We start from the raw sequence: 17,326 nt of genomic DNA on the forward strand, positions 1-17,326 counted from the left end.
GAGTGTAGTTTGGTCAGTAAGACTGGGAGGTGGGTGAACTTCAGGTTTTCCAACACCACACTGACATATCATATTAATTATTATTTGAGAAACAGCGCATGAGGGGGACTTAAGCCAGTGATGTTTTTTAAGGCATAGTTAAAGTAGGCTCAGCCTTTCAGGGGCCCCCTGATAGTCTGATCTGTTCTCAGGAACACCTTGCCCTAATGACCTTGAATTATTCTTAAACAGAATGTTTTAAATACTCTTTCCCTTTAATGTATTTTTTAATATGGTGATATTTTTGAGTCTATTCAGACACAATCCTGTGTTTATGTTTCATGCAATATCCCTAAAAAAGGTTTCTTTAAGATCAAAATAGGACCTCACATTTGAGAAATAAAAGGATGTCACAGAGATTGTTTACAGTAACATTAGTGAGCTGTTGTGTTACAATACTGAAAACAACCACCACTGCCCCTATATATCGCATGTAAACACATTTATATTTTGGACAAGTGTCAGTAACCTGTCAAGGAGGGCATGAAAGAGCTAAAACTGAATCATAAATATAAAGCTGTTCCGAACAGGGGCCCCCAGAATACGTTTGGCCCAGGGCCCCCAAAATCCTAAACTGCCCCTGATTTAAGAGCCAGTAGAAATGGAAACTAGTGCGTATTTTGAGGTGTACTAAAAAACGGTATTTTGTAAAATAACCCAGTTTTAACTTTTAAGACCTTCAAAACACATGGGAGAGAGAGAGCGTTTTGTCGGAGTGAGTGTTTAAAATGCAAGGTGAAACCCGAGTACCTTGAAAGCTCCTGTACCCACAAATTCATGAAATAAACCATTTATTAGGGGGTGAAACACCCCCCTGAAGATACGTCCCTGGTAGGGGAGGGGGGCAAAATATATCTTGCCAGGGACCCAGAAATGCTTCAGCTCTCACACACTGACATTTCATGCTGGTTTTCACTTTTGCCTGCACTGAAGACCGCGGCCGGGAGGTGGCGCTGTGAGCAGCTGCTAGGAGGCTCATTGTTGCGGTCCTTGGTGGAGGCTGCAAGAGCACCCATGGGAAGTGGGGGTGGGTGGAGTGAGGCGCATCCACCCGGACATCCTCCCTCTGCCTTTCCCATTGGCTGGCAGAGTCCGGAAACCTTGAATGAAGCTCCGGAGCCGGGCGCTGCTATGAGGATTATTTGCCTGCTGCTAACACCGGCTTAAGGCGTCTTGATATCCCTGCTAGGGGGGAGCATTGGGAACACAGCGCCTGCGAGGCTCCTTGAAGCCCGTCGCCCCGCGGGCTAGCGCTGCGCCGCAAGGATGAAGCCCAGCCACGCCGTGCTGGCCGCCTGCATGGCCCTGGCCTCCTACTACGTCTACAACCCGCTGCCAGACACCATCTGCGAGCCCTGGAAGCTCTTGCTGCTGGACGCCACCTTCAGGGGGGCGCAGGACCTGGTAAGACCACTGATGAGGGAGGGGGGGGGGGGGCTTGACTTCTGACACAGCCTACATCATGCACCATAGAAAGCCACCAGTGCCATGGAACGCCTTAGCTAGCCATATGTTCAAAGCAAACACCTGCCACACATGTGTGATCAGAATTTCTACAACACCCAGCACGAGTTATAAAGTCACGAGATCCCCCCCCACCCCCCCAACACACACACACCGATTCCTTCACGGTTACACAGAAATGCAAATTAGCACTGAGTCATAAACAGAGCATTAGGCCCAGCTGTGCAAAGCAAAACTCGAGAGAACTGAGGAATGTAAACACACTGATAGTGACATAAAGGGGTGAATGAAGCCACCATCGCCCCCGTTTGTAATGACATGACCTCCTGTAGGTGGGCGAGCCAAGAGATTCACAGAGAGCCGAGACAGGCAAAACGAGTCCTGTAAACATGTGATAAATAGTCTTAAAATGGAAACCGAAGTTACTCTCTTTAACATGTTTCAAAAGAGTGTTTAAGATGATATCACTGCATTGAGTGACGTCTTTAAAGTGATAATTTTTAAACATGAATTTAGGAACATTCATTTACCCCCCACCCCCTTCCCCCTACGATGTTTCCATGAGTGAACCAAGCGCCAATAGTCAACTTTTGAAATATATATATGACCAATGTATCTATTATACAGGGATCAAATATGTACTTTGTGATTCAGTGTCTGAATGAGGGTTTTGTATGGTGCACATTCTGGCCCAACTTACTTAAAGCTGCTCTTATTTGGACTGTCAGGGAAGACGAGCTACAGTGAATTAAACCGATTTGCACAAGATCAACAGTTTGCACAACGAGAAGCCCGGATTTGAACTCAGGTTACCTGTTAACACATTGTGTTATGTGAATATAAATTGTAAAGTGCCTAGATCGCCCCCGAAGCGGTGTCTCCGCGCTACTGTGGAAACGCAGGCAGGTACCAGGTAGTATTATGTTATGTTTATAGAATATGTAAAGCGCCTGAAAATCGCCCCATTGTGCAATTCGATCATTGTATTTACAATCCCGTCTTTCTAGTTTAAGGCAAAAACATACGTTATTTTTAACTAATTGCTGATCTGTGTTTGTCCTGGGAGTTAAATAAAGGCAACTTGCAAAATATATTTGTTACAAGTTCCACCACTCTGACGCTCTACGGGGAATCTCTCTAGACAACGATGTTTGCGTGATTGATTACAAAGAAGTGCTAATCAGAAAACCGAACGACTAGGGGAGGGGATCGGGCCTACTTTAGCACTTTAGAACTGGAGAATTAAGTTCGAGTCCCAGCGTCAGCTCAACACATCCCGTGATTCCGGGCAACTCAGTTAATCCCCTACAAAATATCTGACCACGTGAATGTAACTTTCATGTCCTTGGACCCAGTTTGCGCTGTACAAAGCTGCAACAAAATAGAAGTTGTAACACCTGAGTTAAAGTGCATGGAAAGTGCATCTAAATTGCTGTCCATTGTACAAGGTTAAGTATAAGGACAAGACCCACTGACATCCCCCGAACTACCCATTACAAACTGTGCCAACCGGTGTCATATCCCAAATGGAGAAAATTGAAGAGATTAGCAAAAGTTAGTGGATTGGCAAACCTAAGAGATTCCAGAGTTTGTTCTTAGGCTCACACCACCAGAGGGACATGTATGAAGTCCAGGCATTGCCTTGTATTTGCATTTATATGGGCTTACTACCCCCTACCAGGCTTTGAAACCCATAGGCCGTCACTAACATTTTCAACATTTAAATCCTGTCAATGATAAAAGTTCAAACAAAAGAGCACCGTATTATATTTTATATTTTTCCTTTTAGAATATAATTTCCAGCTGTCCTGCCAATTACTGAGTTTGTTCTGATTCGTAATCGCTTCATCTGGCCCTAGCAGAGGCCCCAACATTCTTCGACCAGCCACATTGGCTACTCGCCCTATGGGTTTGAGAAATGACGAAGTACACACATTGCAACACTGTATGTTGGCATACAAGAAATCAGAGCACTGGGGCAAGGTTTTCTCGAGCAGTGCATATAAGAGAACACAGTGTGCTGTTGCACATCAGTGGGCAGCATTGACCTTCCGGCAAGGTTTGACCTTCTTGAGTGTGGGCGGTGGGGCACATTTCTCAGTTTCTGCTGCAGGGCAGTGACGTGGGTGCAAGAGTCTGGAATAGAACTTAAGAAGTCGGAACACTCCTATAGCTCTACTTCCTGGTATTGCCACTGCTTAATTTGTCAAATAACTTAGTGCCGGGGCCTACGGTTTATTATAGGGGCCCTCTACGAATGCCGGGTTTCTGAATTCTGAGGCTTCCCAGTCCTGGTTCTATATCATGCTACTTTCATCCACCATCCTACATTTCCTGTCTACATGTATTACTCCTAAAAGTTATTTTTCATCCCTGCTTTATCCCTTTGTCGCCGCCGTTTTACTAATTTTGGTTTTCTTCTTACTTCCTCTCCCTTGCTCTCAAATACTGAAGCCCCCCCCCCATTACTCTTTTATGTCTAGCACCTGCACAAATTAAGTGCAGAGTAGAGCAGCAGCCTGAAGAAAGTTGACCTCTGAAAGGGGTGGCGAGTGGGGGAGGGAGAATTTCAATTTCTACCTTGAATTGGTCAAAGATGTTTTCAACCTAAATGTGGTGACTCGCTCCCCCAAAGAATAGCTTAAGGGTTTCGAGGAAAGAGGCAAGGTATCTAAGTATCCGCCCTTTGGACCCCCCCCCCCCTTGGTGACCCCCTTAGAATATTGAAGAGTGGGTCTGGTTGCTCAGTGCGCTGCGTATGTTCTGCTTCCTTGTTTCTGCGGTTGACCTCGTGGCAACATACACGAATCCTAGTTGGTCCACATAGCCTTTCATCATTCACAAGTCGATTATAATGAGAAAACGGTAAACAGCGTTTACAACGCAACTTTTAACACGCACTACCTTTACCACGCAACTTTTACAACGCAATTCGTTACAACGAATTGCGCTGGGGGGCGCTGTAGGATAGGTAATAGTTTAATTTACTATCCAACACCTTCCCTACTATCCACGGGGACTGGTGTTGGAATAGTAAATTAAACTATTCACTATCCAGCGCCCCCAAACGCAAGTCGTTGTAACGACTTGCGTTGTAAAACCTGCGTTGTAAAGGCATGCGTGGTAAAAGCATGCGTTGTAACGACATACATCCAGAGAAAACTTGTTTACGGTCAACCAACTCCACAGCAGACTATTGGGGGAATAATAAAAGGCGTTTTTACTTCCTTTAATAGAGCACGTTAAAATTACTACACATTATGAATTATTACAACTTATTACTTAACCCATTGAACAAGTATGTTTTATAGTGATTACATGTTTGAAGAGTTTTTATCTATATTGTAATACCCATAAATTGCTATGTTTTATTATTGGAGGTTTGCCTGTTTTACGATGAATTGTATATGTACAAATGATAGGTGGTGGTATTGTTCATAGGGAAACAGCGCCACAGGGTATATCCACTGTATGTATATTTATATATCCTCTATCTGTATGGTGCTACAAGTTGGAGAGAACCACCTGCCTCCCCAAACTCTGCAGCCTGAACTTTAGAAGCACAATCAATTGACAGTAGTAACTTCGTATGACAACACAAATATATACACTGGTCAAAGGAGATTTCTTCAATCTTTTATTCTTTGCGTAGAACCTTCTCATGTATGAGTTCTGTGACAGATCGAGAGCCAACACGTGTTGCGTCGCTTCTGTTACATATACATGCAACTTTTTCAAGGCTATACGAGAAATAGACACAGTCACTATTGTTAAATCTCTCACATGAGTTGAAAGAAAACATTTAGGAATCAAGGAATAAAAACACCTGGACCTAAACAATCAGCATGATATATACAAATCAGTGACAATAGAATTATGGCAATATAATACTCAGAAGTCAGCCATAATTGTTTAACACATTTATTTACTAAATATCAAAAAAGGTTTTATTTTGTTTTGATTACAATAAATATTTCTCAAATTTAACAGTTATAGTAATTCATATATTGTCTTCTAAACTCATTAAGACAAAGAACACAATTTTTGGTGTCCTAACAACATTCATATCATGGCTAAAAATTCTTGAGATTCCTACGCGCGTTTCGGCTATCAGCCTTCATCAGGAAGCCTTGTGACCTTGTAGTTGATGCAGTGCGTTGTCCCAGTGTATTTGTTCAAGAAAGAAGCAACTTATTTGATGCCACATCCGTTAGGCGGCTCAACACTGGCCTATATTAGGAACCTGTTGAAGGCTGGTAGCCGAAACACTTTACAAATACACATGTAAGAACGACCCAGACCGGTCGTTCCGGACGGAACATGCACTACGCAAATACACACGTTATGAACTACCCAGAGTAGCGAACATTCACTGTACAAATACACACGTTATGAACTACCCAGAGTGGTGAACATGGACTACGCAAATACACACAGTAAGAACTACCCTGAGTGGTGAACATACACTGTACAAATACGCACATTATGAACTACCCAGAGTGGTGACATACACTATACAAATACACTTTATGATTCCCAGAGTGGTGAACATGCACTTTTTTCAAATACAGATGTTATGAACTACCCAGAGTGGTGACATGCACTATACAAATACACACGTTACGAACTACCCAGAGTGGTGACGTGCACTCTACAAATACACGTTATGATTCCCAGAGTGGTGAACATGCACTTTACAAATACACATGTTAAGAATGATCCAGACTGGTCGTTCCGGACCGGACAGAACATGCACTACGCAAATACACACGTTCTGAACTACCCAGAGTGGTGACATGCACTATACAAATATACACGTTATTTACTTCCCAGAGTGGTGAAACTGCACTGTACAAATACAGGTTATGAACTACCCAGAGTGGTGAACATGGACTACGCAAATACACACAGTAAGAACTACCCTGAGTGGTGAACATGCACTGTACAAATACGCACATTATGAACTACCCAGAGTGGTGACATACACTAAACAAATACACTTTATGATTCCCAGAGTGGTTAACATGCACTTTGCAAATACAGATGTTATGAACTACCCAGAGTGGTGACATGCACTATACAAATACACACGTTATGAACTACCCAGAGTGGTGACATGCACTCTACAAATACACGTTATGATTCCCAGAGTTGTGAACATGCACTATACAAATACACGTTATGATTCCCAGAGTGGTGAACATGCACTTTACAAATACACATGTTAAGAACGATCCAGACTGGTCGTTCCGGACCGGACAGAACATGCACTACGCAAATACACACGTTCTGAACTACCCAGAGTGGTGACATGCACTATACAAATATACACGTTATTTACTTCCCAGAGTGGTGAAACTGCACTGTACAAATACAGGTTATGAACTACCCAGAGGTGGTGAACATGCACTATACAAATACACATGTTACGAACTACCCTGAGTGGTGAACATACACTGTACAAATACACGTTATGAACTACCCAGAGGTGACCATGCACTACTCAAATGCACACGTTACGAACTACCCAGAGTGGCGAACATGCTCTTTACAAATGCACATGTTACAAACTACCCAGAGTGGTGAACATGCGCTATACGAATACACGTTACAAACTATCTGGAGTGGTGACATGCACTATTCAAATTCCCACGTTATGGACTACCCCGAGTTCTGAACATGCATGTGATGGTGGGCGTGTCGCGGGCTGAAATAGCAGGCAAGGAGGCCGGATGTAGTGGGCTATGCCGGTTTTATTTATACACACAAATGTCCAGTAACAACAAGAAGTATGGTTCCGGGGGGTGGTTCGGGTCTTTTCCTTCCGTCGGGTCGGTTTCGGTTCGGAGTCCTTCGCTTTATCTCCGGGTACCGTCTGGTTGGCCTTCAGGTCGGGTATTTCCTCGGGGAGATACCTCGGAGGGCAACAAGAGAAAAGAAGGACCGTTAGTTCTGGACTTGGAGTCCGCGAGTGTCCTGTCACCAACACCGGGATGTGGGGGAACGAGATAGGACGGCGTAGTGAGGAAAAGGGGGCTCTCGAGAATAGAAGGAAGGAGGACGAAGAAGGGGGGGAGGGAACAGCAAGAGTGTCCGAAGGGTGCGTGTGGGGAAACGGGGGCAATACCGCGAGGGTGCTGTACACTTTGCACAGTGAGAACCTTAACGTGCTCCGTGTCTAAGGGAAAGAGAGAAATATACACTATATACACTGAGCGCCTAGCGTGCCCAGAAAGGGGTTCTAGGTACTCACGCGGTCCGCCGTAGCCCTCCAGTGAGCTACGGCCGCTCTTCAGCCACCTCCTCAGGGACTCCGCCAATCCTCCGACCATACGTCTTCTTCGGGTTTCTCTTCTTCTCCGTCTCCTCCGCCAGTCTGGGTATCCTGCCACGATGCTCCGACGGCGTTCTGCTCGATGGCTTCGGTTTTCACTGGTGCTGTCGCTGTTGTAGGGGCGGGACTTCCGGGGTCGATACAGAGTGCGTCCTGCTGGCGGCGGCCGCTGGTTGGTTCCTGTAACAGAGAGAGGGGCGGGGTACTTCGGGTCACGGGTTCCGCTCTGGCACTGTTGTGAGACACGGGTGAGTGAATGTAAGGGCTGGTATTTGGCGCCCTGGATACCGGTGAGTTTCTAGGGGTTTGTAGTCCTGGCGGGGGTAAAAGCGGGACCGGATCAGAATGCACTATACAAATTCACACATTACGGACTATCCAGAGTGGTGGACATGCACTACACAAATGCACAAGTTATGAACTACCCTGAGTGGTGAACATGCACCACACAAAGACAAACGTTACGGACTGCCCGGAGACGTTAAAATGCACTACACAAATACACACGTTACAAACTACCCAGAGTGGTTAACATGCACTACACTAATACACACGTTATGAACTACCTGGAGTGGTGGCATGTGTTATTGAAATACACATTTTAAAGACTGCCCTAAGTGGTGAACATGCACTACACAAATACAAACGTTACGGACTGCCCGGAGACGTGAACATGCACTATCCACATACACATGTTATGGACTAACCAGAGTACTGAACATGCACAACACAAATACACACGTTATGAACTACCCAGAGTGTTGGACATGTCCTACACAAATGCACAAGTTATGATCTACCCTGAGTGGTGAACATGCACTTTGTAAATACACATATAAGAACGACCCAGACCGGTCATTCCAGACTGGACAGAACATGCACTACGCAAATACAGACGTTACGAACTACCCAGAGTGGTGACATGCACTATACAAATACACACGTTACGAACTACCCAGAGTGGTGACATGCACTCTACAAATACACTTTATGATTCCCAGAGTGGTGAACATGCACTATACAAATACACGTTATGATTCCCAGAGTGGTGAACATGCACTTTACAAATACACATGTTAAGAGCGATCCAGACTGGTCGTTCCGGACCGGACAGAACATGCACTACGCAAATACATTCGTTCTGAACTACCTAGAGTAGTGACATGCATTATACAAAAACACACGTTATTTACTACCCAGAGTGGTGACATGCATTATACAAATACACACGTTATTTACTACCCAGAGTGGTGACATGCATTATACAAATACACACGTTATTTACTACCCAGAGTAGTGACATGCATTATACAAATACACACGTTATTTACTACCCAGAGTGGTGACATGCACTCTACAAATACACGCTATGATTCCCAGAGTGGTGAACATGCACTATACAAATACACGTTATGATTCCCAGAGTGGGGAACATGCACTATACAAATACACGTTATGATTCCCAGAGTGGTGACATGCACTATACAAATACACGTTATGATTCCCAGAGTGGGGAACATGCACTATACAAATACACGTTATGATTCCCAGAGTGGTGACATGCACTATACAAATACACGTTATGATTCCCAGAGTGGTGACATGCACTATACAAATACACACGTTACGAACTACCCAGAGTGGTGACATGCACTGTACAAATACACGTTATGATTCCCAGAGTGGTGAACATGCACTATACAAATACACGTTATGATTCCCAGAGTGGTGACATGCACTATACAAATACACGTTATGATTCCCAGAGTGGTGACATGCACTATACAAATACACACGTTACGAACTACCCAGAGTGGTGACATGCACTGTACAAATACACGTTATGATTCCCATAGTGGTGAACATGCACTGTACAAATACGATCCAGACTGGTCGTTCCGGACCGGACAGAACATGCACTACTCAAATACAAACGTTCTGAACTACCCAGAGTGGTGACATGCACTATACAAATACACACGTTATTACTACCCAGAGTGGTGAAACTGCACTGTACAAATACACGTTATGAACTACCCTGAGTGATGAACATGCACTACACAAATACAAACGTTACGGACTGCCCGGAGACGTGAACATGCACTATACAAATACACATGTTATGGACTACCCCAATATTGAACATGCACTACACAAATACACACGTTACAAACTACCCAGTGTGGTTAACATGCACTACACTAATACACAAGTTATGTACGACCTGGAGTGGTGGCATGCGCTATTGAAATACACATTTTAAGGACTGCCCTAAGTGGTGAACATGCACTACACAAATACAAACGTTACGGACTGCCTGGAGACGTGAACACGCACTATACAAATACACATGTTATGGACCACCCAGAGTGGTGGACATGTCCTACACAAATACACATGTTATGGACTACCCAGAGTGGTGGACATGCACTATACAAATACACACGTTGTGACTACCGAGAGTGGTGAAAATGCAGGGTACAAATACACACGTTGTGAACTACCACAGTTCCCCTGCTGTTCCCTTAGTAAAAAATCAACTCCTTTTTTCAAGCTTAACCATGTGGCAAGAAGCGTCTTTGTACTCCATGACCGGTTTGGAAAGGAGCAGGGTGATGTCAATCTGGCAGTTTATATACTACACAATACGAGTTGGAACATACTATGGCTCTTCATAACATATATTGTTTAACTGCTGACATTTTTCCTAATTCAAAGCTGTGACTTTGTACAGTAGAGGGCGTCCAGTTAAAATGACCGTGCTAGAAATAGAATTAGTTTGATGGACAAAAGGATTGAGAGGCACATTGAATGTGAACGCATCTCATGTAAATATAATGTAGCTCAGTGTTAAAGAGGGTAGAAACTGGGAGAGAAAGGGGAGGGTTAGATACTAGGAGATTATCAAGGCTGCCGGGGAATTTCCTTATATTAATAAGATTAGATATTCACCCAAACATGTAAATACCTCTAATTAATTGCACGTTCATTCCAATGACGTAAAATCAGCTCGAAAGTCTGGGCTGGCCAGACCCCTTTTTGAAAACGGCCTTTATTTTGCAGCCTGCCTTGAGTGGGTTATGCAGTTAATGGTTTATTTTCTGGCATATATTTCACCTCATATTCTGTTGTTTGTTAATTTTGGATTACCAGGTTCGTTTACTCTCACCCGCGCCCTATAGCTGAGATATTTGTGTGAGCAAAAAATGTGCCCATTCGACTTTGGACCCGAATTACCACACAGGGTAACATATCCCAACATTTGCACATTCTTGGAATCAATAGACCCTTAAAATACCATCACCAATCGGTTTTCTGTAGTTCAGGTTTAAGCTAAGTTAACTGTAGCGATTAGAAAGAGGCTAACACTGCTTCCTCTTTTCTCACATCCTACATTTTAGGTCTTGCCTACCAGACAGCGCAGGGTTTACCAAGAATTTACAGGGGCTTACATCCCGCCCATTGTTTACCATTGGTTGATTTAATTGTTGCTCTCATTTGCCTGCTTCTTATTCGATGGCTTTCCTTGACCATCTTGCGTTTGTCTACCCAGAGGTGGTGAACATGCACTACTCAAATGCACACGTTACGAACTACCCAGAGTGGCGAACATGCTCTTTACAAATGCACATGTTATAAACTACCCAGAGTGGTGAACATGCGCCATACAAATACACGTTACAAACTATCTGGAGTGGTGACATGCACTATTCAAACTCCCACGTTATGGACTACCCCGAGTTCTGATCATGCACTATACAAATACACACATTACGGACTATCCAGAGTGGTGGACATGCACTACACAAATGCACAAGTTATGAACTACCCTGAGTGGTGAACATGCACTACACAAATACAAACGTTACGGACTGCCCGGAGACCTGAACATGCACTATACAAATACACATGTTATGGACTACCCCGAGTATGAACATGCACTACACAAATACACACGTTACAAACTACCCAGAGTGGTTAACATGCACAACACAAATACACACGTTATGAACTACCCAGAGTGGTGGACATGTCCTACACAAATGCACAAGTTATGATCTACCCTGAGTGGTGAACATGCACTTTGTAAATACACGTATAAGAATGATCCAGGCGGTCATTCCAGACTGGACAGAACATGCACTACGCAAATACAGACGTTATGAACTACCCAGAGTGGTGACATGCACTATACAAATACACACGCTACGAACTACCCAGAGTGGTGACATGCACTCTACAAATACAAAATACACTTTATGATTCCCAGAGTGGTGAACATGCACTATACAAATACACGTTATGATTCCCTGAGTGGTGAACCTGCACTATACAAATACACGTTATGATTCCCAGAGTGGTGAACATGCACTTTACAAATACACATGTTAAGAACGATCCAGACTGGTCGTTCCGGACCGGACAGAACATGCACTACGCTAATACACACGCTCTGAACTACCCAGAGTGGTGACATGCACTATACAAATACACACGTTATTTACTACCCAGAGTGGTGAAACTGCACTGTACAAATACACGTTATGAACTACCCAGAGTGGTGACATGCACTACAAATACACAAGTTATTTACTACCCAGAGTGGTGAACATGCACTGTACAAATACACGTTATGAACTACCCAGAGGTGGTGAACATGCACTACTCAAATGCACACGTTACGAACTACCCAGAGTGGTGAACATGCTCTTTACAAATGCACATGTTATAAACTACCCAGAGTGGTGAACATGCGCTATACAAATACACGTTCGAACTATCTGGAGTGGTGACATGCACTATTCAAATTCCCACGTTATGGACTACCCCGAGTTCTGAACATGCACTATACAAACGGACTATCCAGAGTGGTGGACATGCCCTACACAAATGCACAAGTTATGAACTACCCTGAGTGGTGAACATGCACTACACAAATACACATGTTATGGACTACCCAGAGTGGTGGACATGCACTATACAAATACACACGTTGTGACTACCGAGAGTGGTGAAAATGCAGGGTACAAATACACACGTTGTGAACTACCACAGTTCCCCTGCTGTTCCCTTAGTAAAAAATCAACTCCTTTTTTCAAGCTTAACCATGTGGCAAGAAGCTTCTTTGTACTCAATGACCGGTTTAGAAAGGAGCAGGGTGATGAAAATCTGGCAGTTTATATACTACACAATACGAGTTGGAACATCCTATGGCTCTTCATAACATATATTGTTTTACTGCTGACATTTTTCCTAATTCAAAGCTGTGACCTTGTACAGTAGAAGGCGTCCAGTTAAAATGACCTTGTTCGAAATAGAATTAGTTTGATGGACAAAAGGATTGAGAGGCACATTGAATGTGAACGCATCTCATGTAAATATAATGTAGCTCAGTGTTAAACAGGGTAGAGGCTGGGAGAGAAAGGGGAGGGTTAGATACTAAAGAGATTATCAAGGCTGCCGGGGAATTTCCTTATATTAATAAGATTAGATATTCACCCAAAAATGTAAATACCTCTAATTAATTGCACGTTCATTCCAATGACGTAAAATCTGCTCCAAAGTCTGGGCTGGCCAGACCCCTTTTTGGAAACGGCCTTAATTTAGCAGCCTGCCTTGAGTGGGTTATACAGTTAATGGTTTATTTTCTGCCATATATTTCACCTCATATACTGTTGTTTGTTAACTTTGGATTACTAGGTTCGTTTACACTCACCTGCGTCTTATACCAGAGATATTTGTGTGAGCAAAAAATGTGCCCATTCGACTTTGGACCCGAATTGCCACACAAGGTAACGTAGCCCAACATTTGCACATTCTTGGAATCAATAGGCCCTTAAAATACCATCACCAATCTGTTTTCTTTTTTTGGGGGGGATTGTATTATATTTTAATGGTATTTAAATAATTCTTCAATACCCATTGCGATGCCCATGAGTGCTTATTGGGTGGCCATTTTGGGAGCAGTTTAAGGAAGGAAACGAAACTCACAAAGGGCGCGGCCATTTTGGGAGAAGCACAGGACCAATCTGTTTTCTGCAGTTCAGGTTTAAGCTAAGTTAACTGTAGCGTTTAGAAAGAGGCTAACACTGCTTCCTTTTTTCTCACTTTCTACATTTTAGGTCTTGCCTACCAGACAGCGCAGGGTTTACCAAGAATTTACAGGGGATTACATCCCGCCCATTGTTTACCATTGGTTGATTTCATTGTTGCTCTCATTTGTCTGCTTCTTATTTGATTGCTTTCCTTGACCATCTTGCGTTTGTCCCTCCCCTGGAGCCGAGTTTCATTCGTGGTGCTAAATGTAGGGAGATAAAAGGGCAATGGGTATCTCTAAGAAGACTCACCAGTTGACTGATTCTAGGTTTCATTGATACGATGAATGAGCAAACATCTTTAGCATTGTGCCTGTTATCTGCATTCTGAGCTTTAGACCATTGGAATGTTCATAGAAAAGCAACTTCAAAGCGCAGATTCTAGGTACCATAATTTAACTCTAGGGCACTCTCTAAATCCTTGGAAGATTAAAGACCAAGCCAGCTGCAGTATGCACTCAGTCTATGAAAGTGGTGCGCCAACCCACCAAGCTCATTTGCCATATAAACCTATGGTTTCGGGGAATGTGAAACCTCCTACTGAAAATATTGAAATCTGTTGCAAATCACTGCTGTCGCCACATGATCCTCAGTCGCGTACACAAAGACTATGGGCCCGATTACGACTAAGGCAAGCTCTGTATTCGCAGTGGCTCTCTGCGCACCACCGCACTGGCAGTCCGACCATCAAATTACAAGTGCAGTGGTGGGACTGCCACAGGACTGGATCCATGATCCCGCTCCAGTGGTGCAGCGGTCAGAGTCCGCAGTGCAGCGGTAGTGCAGCGGACAGAGTACGCAGTATGTTGATGGTGCTGCTACAGCACCGCTAAGCATATTACGAGTTTCCTCAATGCAACCCTTTTCATGGCGATGGGTCGGGGAATTCAAGCAGGGGGGGAAACATGGTGTACCCTCCTGTCTGCTTGCACCCCTTGTTCCTGCACGGCATGGACTGCACAGTCCATACCATGCTGGAAAATGCTGTGGCGCTGCCTTTCTAAGGCTCACATATCAGCCTTATAAATGCACCGCCGCGGGACCGCCAAAGCAGGACTGCCCGACCTAGATTCCTATCGGAAACCAGTTGGTGGTCTGACTATAGGTTTGGTGGTGTTGCAGCGGGGCGCTGGCATGGCTTGGTTTTTGTCCTACTACTTCTTTCTAAAAAGGTAAACAAATTAAAATCTTTTGGAAGTCTTTCTGCCTTGTTTATATGGGATGTGAGCATGGCTGTCCTTATTACTGACATCTACGTAGAAGAAGGAGGTTTGTTCTGGGTTGAACCTGGTTCAAATAAAAATACATCACTCTGCCATTTTAAGGGACCCCAACACTCACAGAATCTTGGTGCCCTTTCCATGCAAGCCTGCTTGTGTTGTGTGCAGTTGTGTGGCTGGTAGAGGTTGGTTTGTCTGATATTCTTAAAGGTCCCAATTATATCACTGACCCGTGTCAGTTGCCAGTGCAATTTTTTTTTATTTTTTTTTATTTTTTTTAGCAACCGAGAAATGCCATGTGCTGCTGGGCCTCTCCACAATGCAGAAAGCTCCCTTGGGGTATTTTTTATTTCTTTTTTATTCACGAATCAATATGGTTTCTGTCATCTTCAATCGGTAAATAAAAATATTAAAACAAAGAAAATGGAGTCCTTGCCATGACACATGCATGGTGACCAGCAGCTGCCGTGGCCTAGCACCGTTTTCTCTTTAAAAAATAAAATAATTTTTTTTTGCTAGTCCAGAAAAGCATCGGCAAAAACATTTTGCTTTTTCACAATGGTGATTGGCAAAAGGGATTGACAAAATCAGTGGTCAACAAGGTGACACCTATTCACTGTGTCAGTGCTAGTTTTTTTTACCAGTACTACCCCATTGGCAAAAAGCATCGATTTTTTACACATGCTGTTCAGCACCATTAAAAAGCCCAGGCAAAGTTGAGACCGATTTGGCTTTGCTAAAGCTAGTAATTATTTCGAATGTGGCATTAATACCCACACGTGTCTCATTGTTCCTACCTAATTTTTGTAATTGGTTTTGTGGGAAATAATTCTTTGTATTTTTACATTCTTGTTTCTCCAGTCCTTCAGAAACTGTTTGACATAAAAGATTCAGTCAAAAATTGTACAGCTAGAAACCACCTGCATAAAGTGTTTTACAATCTTTTGCAGACTTTTTTTTGGCATGTAGTAAGAGTATTCGTTTTGTGGAAGAATTTGCAATACATTTCCCCAATTTATTTTTATCAGTATTTTTGTTGACGGGGTATGTCCTTCAGCATTCAATTGTACGTCTGTCTTAGGAAGAAGCTTTAGTCCAAATATCTGCACCATTAATAAGTCTGTTCATTGCTCATCATATCATATTAAGCTACAATTTAGTTCATTTCTGTGCCTTGTGTTCGCGTTTGGCAATCTTGTATTTCATGACCCAGATAATAAGCAGAAAAGAATTTCAGTATGCCAGATCAACAGAACCCTTAGATATTTTCATGCACAGCCACTTGAATACATTTGTTTTCCCTCTATATTCTTGTCGATTTATTATTGATCAATGTTGATGCCTATTTTATGTGGAAAATAAGCAGATGTTCCTGAATAGCGAGGTAATGTCTTTCGGCTATGCTCTCACTATACAGATAAAATATTGGTACACAGAGTATTAATACTTACGTTTTCCTTTTACACATACAAATTTATTACACATCCCCACGACATACAGCATACCTTTCAAGACAAACATTTGCAAAGTTGTTAGGCTGGTGTCTGAGGCGGACTTTTGATTTTGCCACTGTTTGTGAATGTTTTTTGTAAGGCTATACAAGGGGACTTCTTTTTCTGTGTAAGTGCACATTGTGCAGGAGCAGTTTGCAGTCACTGGGAGAGAGGAACGCCAGTGGCTGAAGTAGGCTGACCCTGTGCCCCATGCTGTATGCTGATTTGAGAAGAACAAACAGGTGAAAGACACACTGACAGGCCAGTGGATAAAGATAGCTGGCTGAAAGTAGCTATACATACAAGATATATTAAAACCAAAAGATCTAGGCTAAAAAGAGACCTGCAAAGTGATTATGGTCAAACTTGGGTGTCTTCCTGCCCTTGATGGGGGGGCGCAGTGATAAAGCTTGACATTTATTTTATTTAGTGGTTGGTGAGGTTTCATCACCCTGCCTTTATCTACACACATACATGGATCTCTTATTAGAACATTGGAATGTTGGGAGCTCCATTGAAAACAATGGAGTGCTCCGGGCTTATAATGGCTGGTATAAGCCTGGAGCACCAACATTCCAATGCTTCTTTGTTCACAGCTCTGGCTGTGAGCAAAGGGTTCAGGGAACCTGGGGGGATTCCAATCCCCTCACGCTCCCAAAAGGCTTTGTTTTTTTTGTTAGA

General features: G+C 43.4%; 1 protein-coding gene across 1 annotated transcript in view; it reads left to right on the forward strand.

Moving 5' to 3' along the window:
* The first annotated feature begins 1,154 nt into the window (after positions 1 to 1,154).
* NCEH1 (neutral cholesterol ester hydrolase 1) overlaps positions 1,155 to 17,326 on the forward strand; it is a 79,163-nt gene continuing 62,991 nt past the window's right edge. Inside the window, exon 1 of the mRNA XM_078666599.1 lies at positions 1,155 to 1,443. Coding sequence (XP_078522725.1) covers positions 1,306 to 1,443 — 138 coding nt within the window. The 5' untranslated portion in view covers positions 1,155 to 1,305. The remainder of the gene's footprint in view (positions 1,444 to 17,326) is intronic.

The sequence above is a fragment of the Lissotriton helveticus genome, chromosome 11, assembly GCF_964261635.1.
Source record: "Lissotriton helveticus chromosome 11, aLisHel1.1, whole genome shotgun sequence".
Classification (NCBI taxonomy): domain Eukaryota; kingdom Metazoa; phylum Chordata; class Amphibia; order Caudata; family Salamandridae; genus Lissotriton; species Lissotriton helveticus.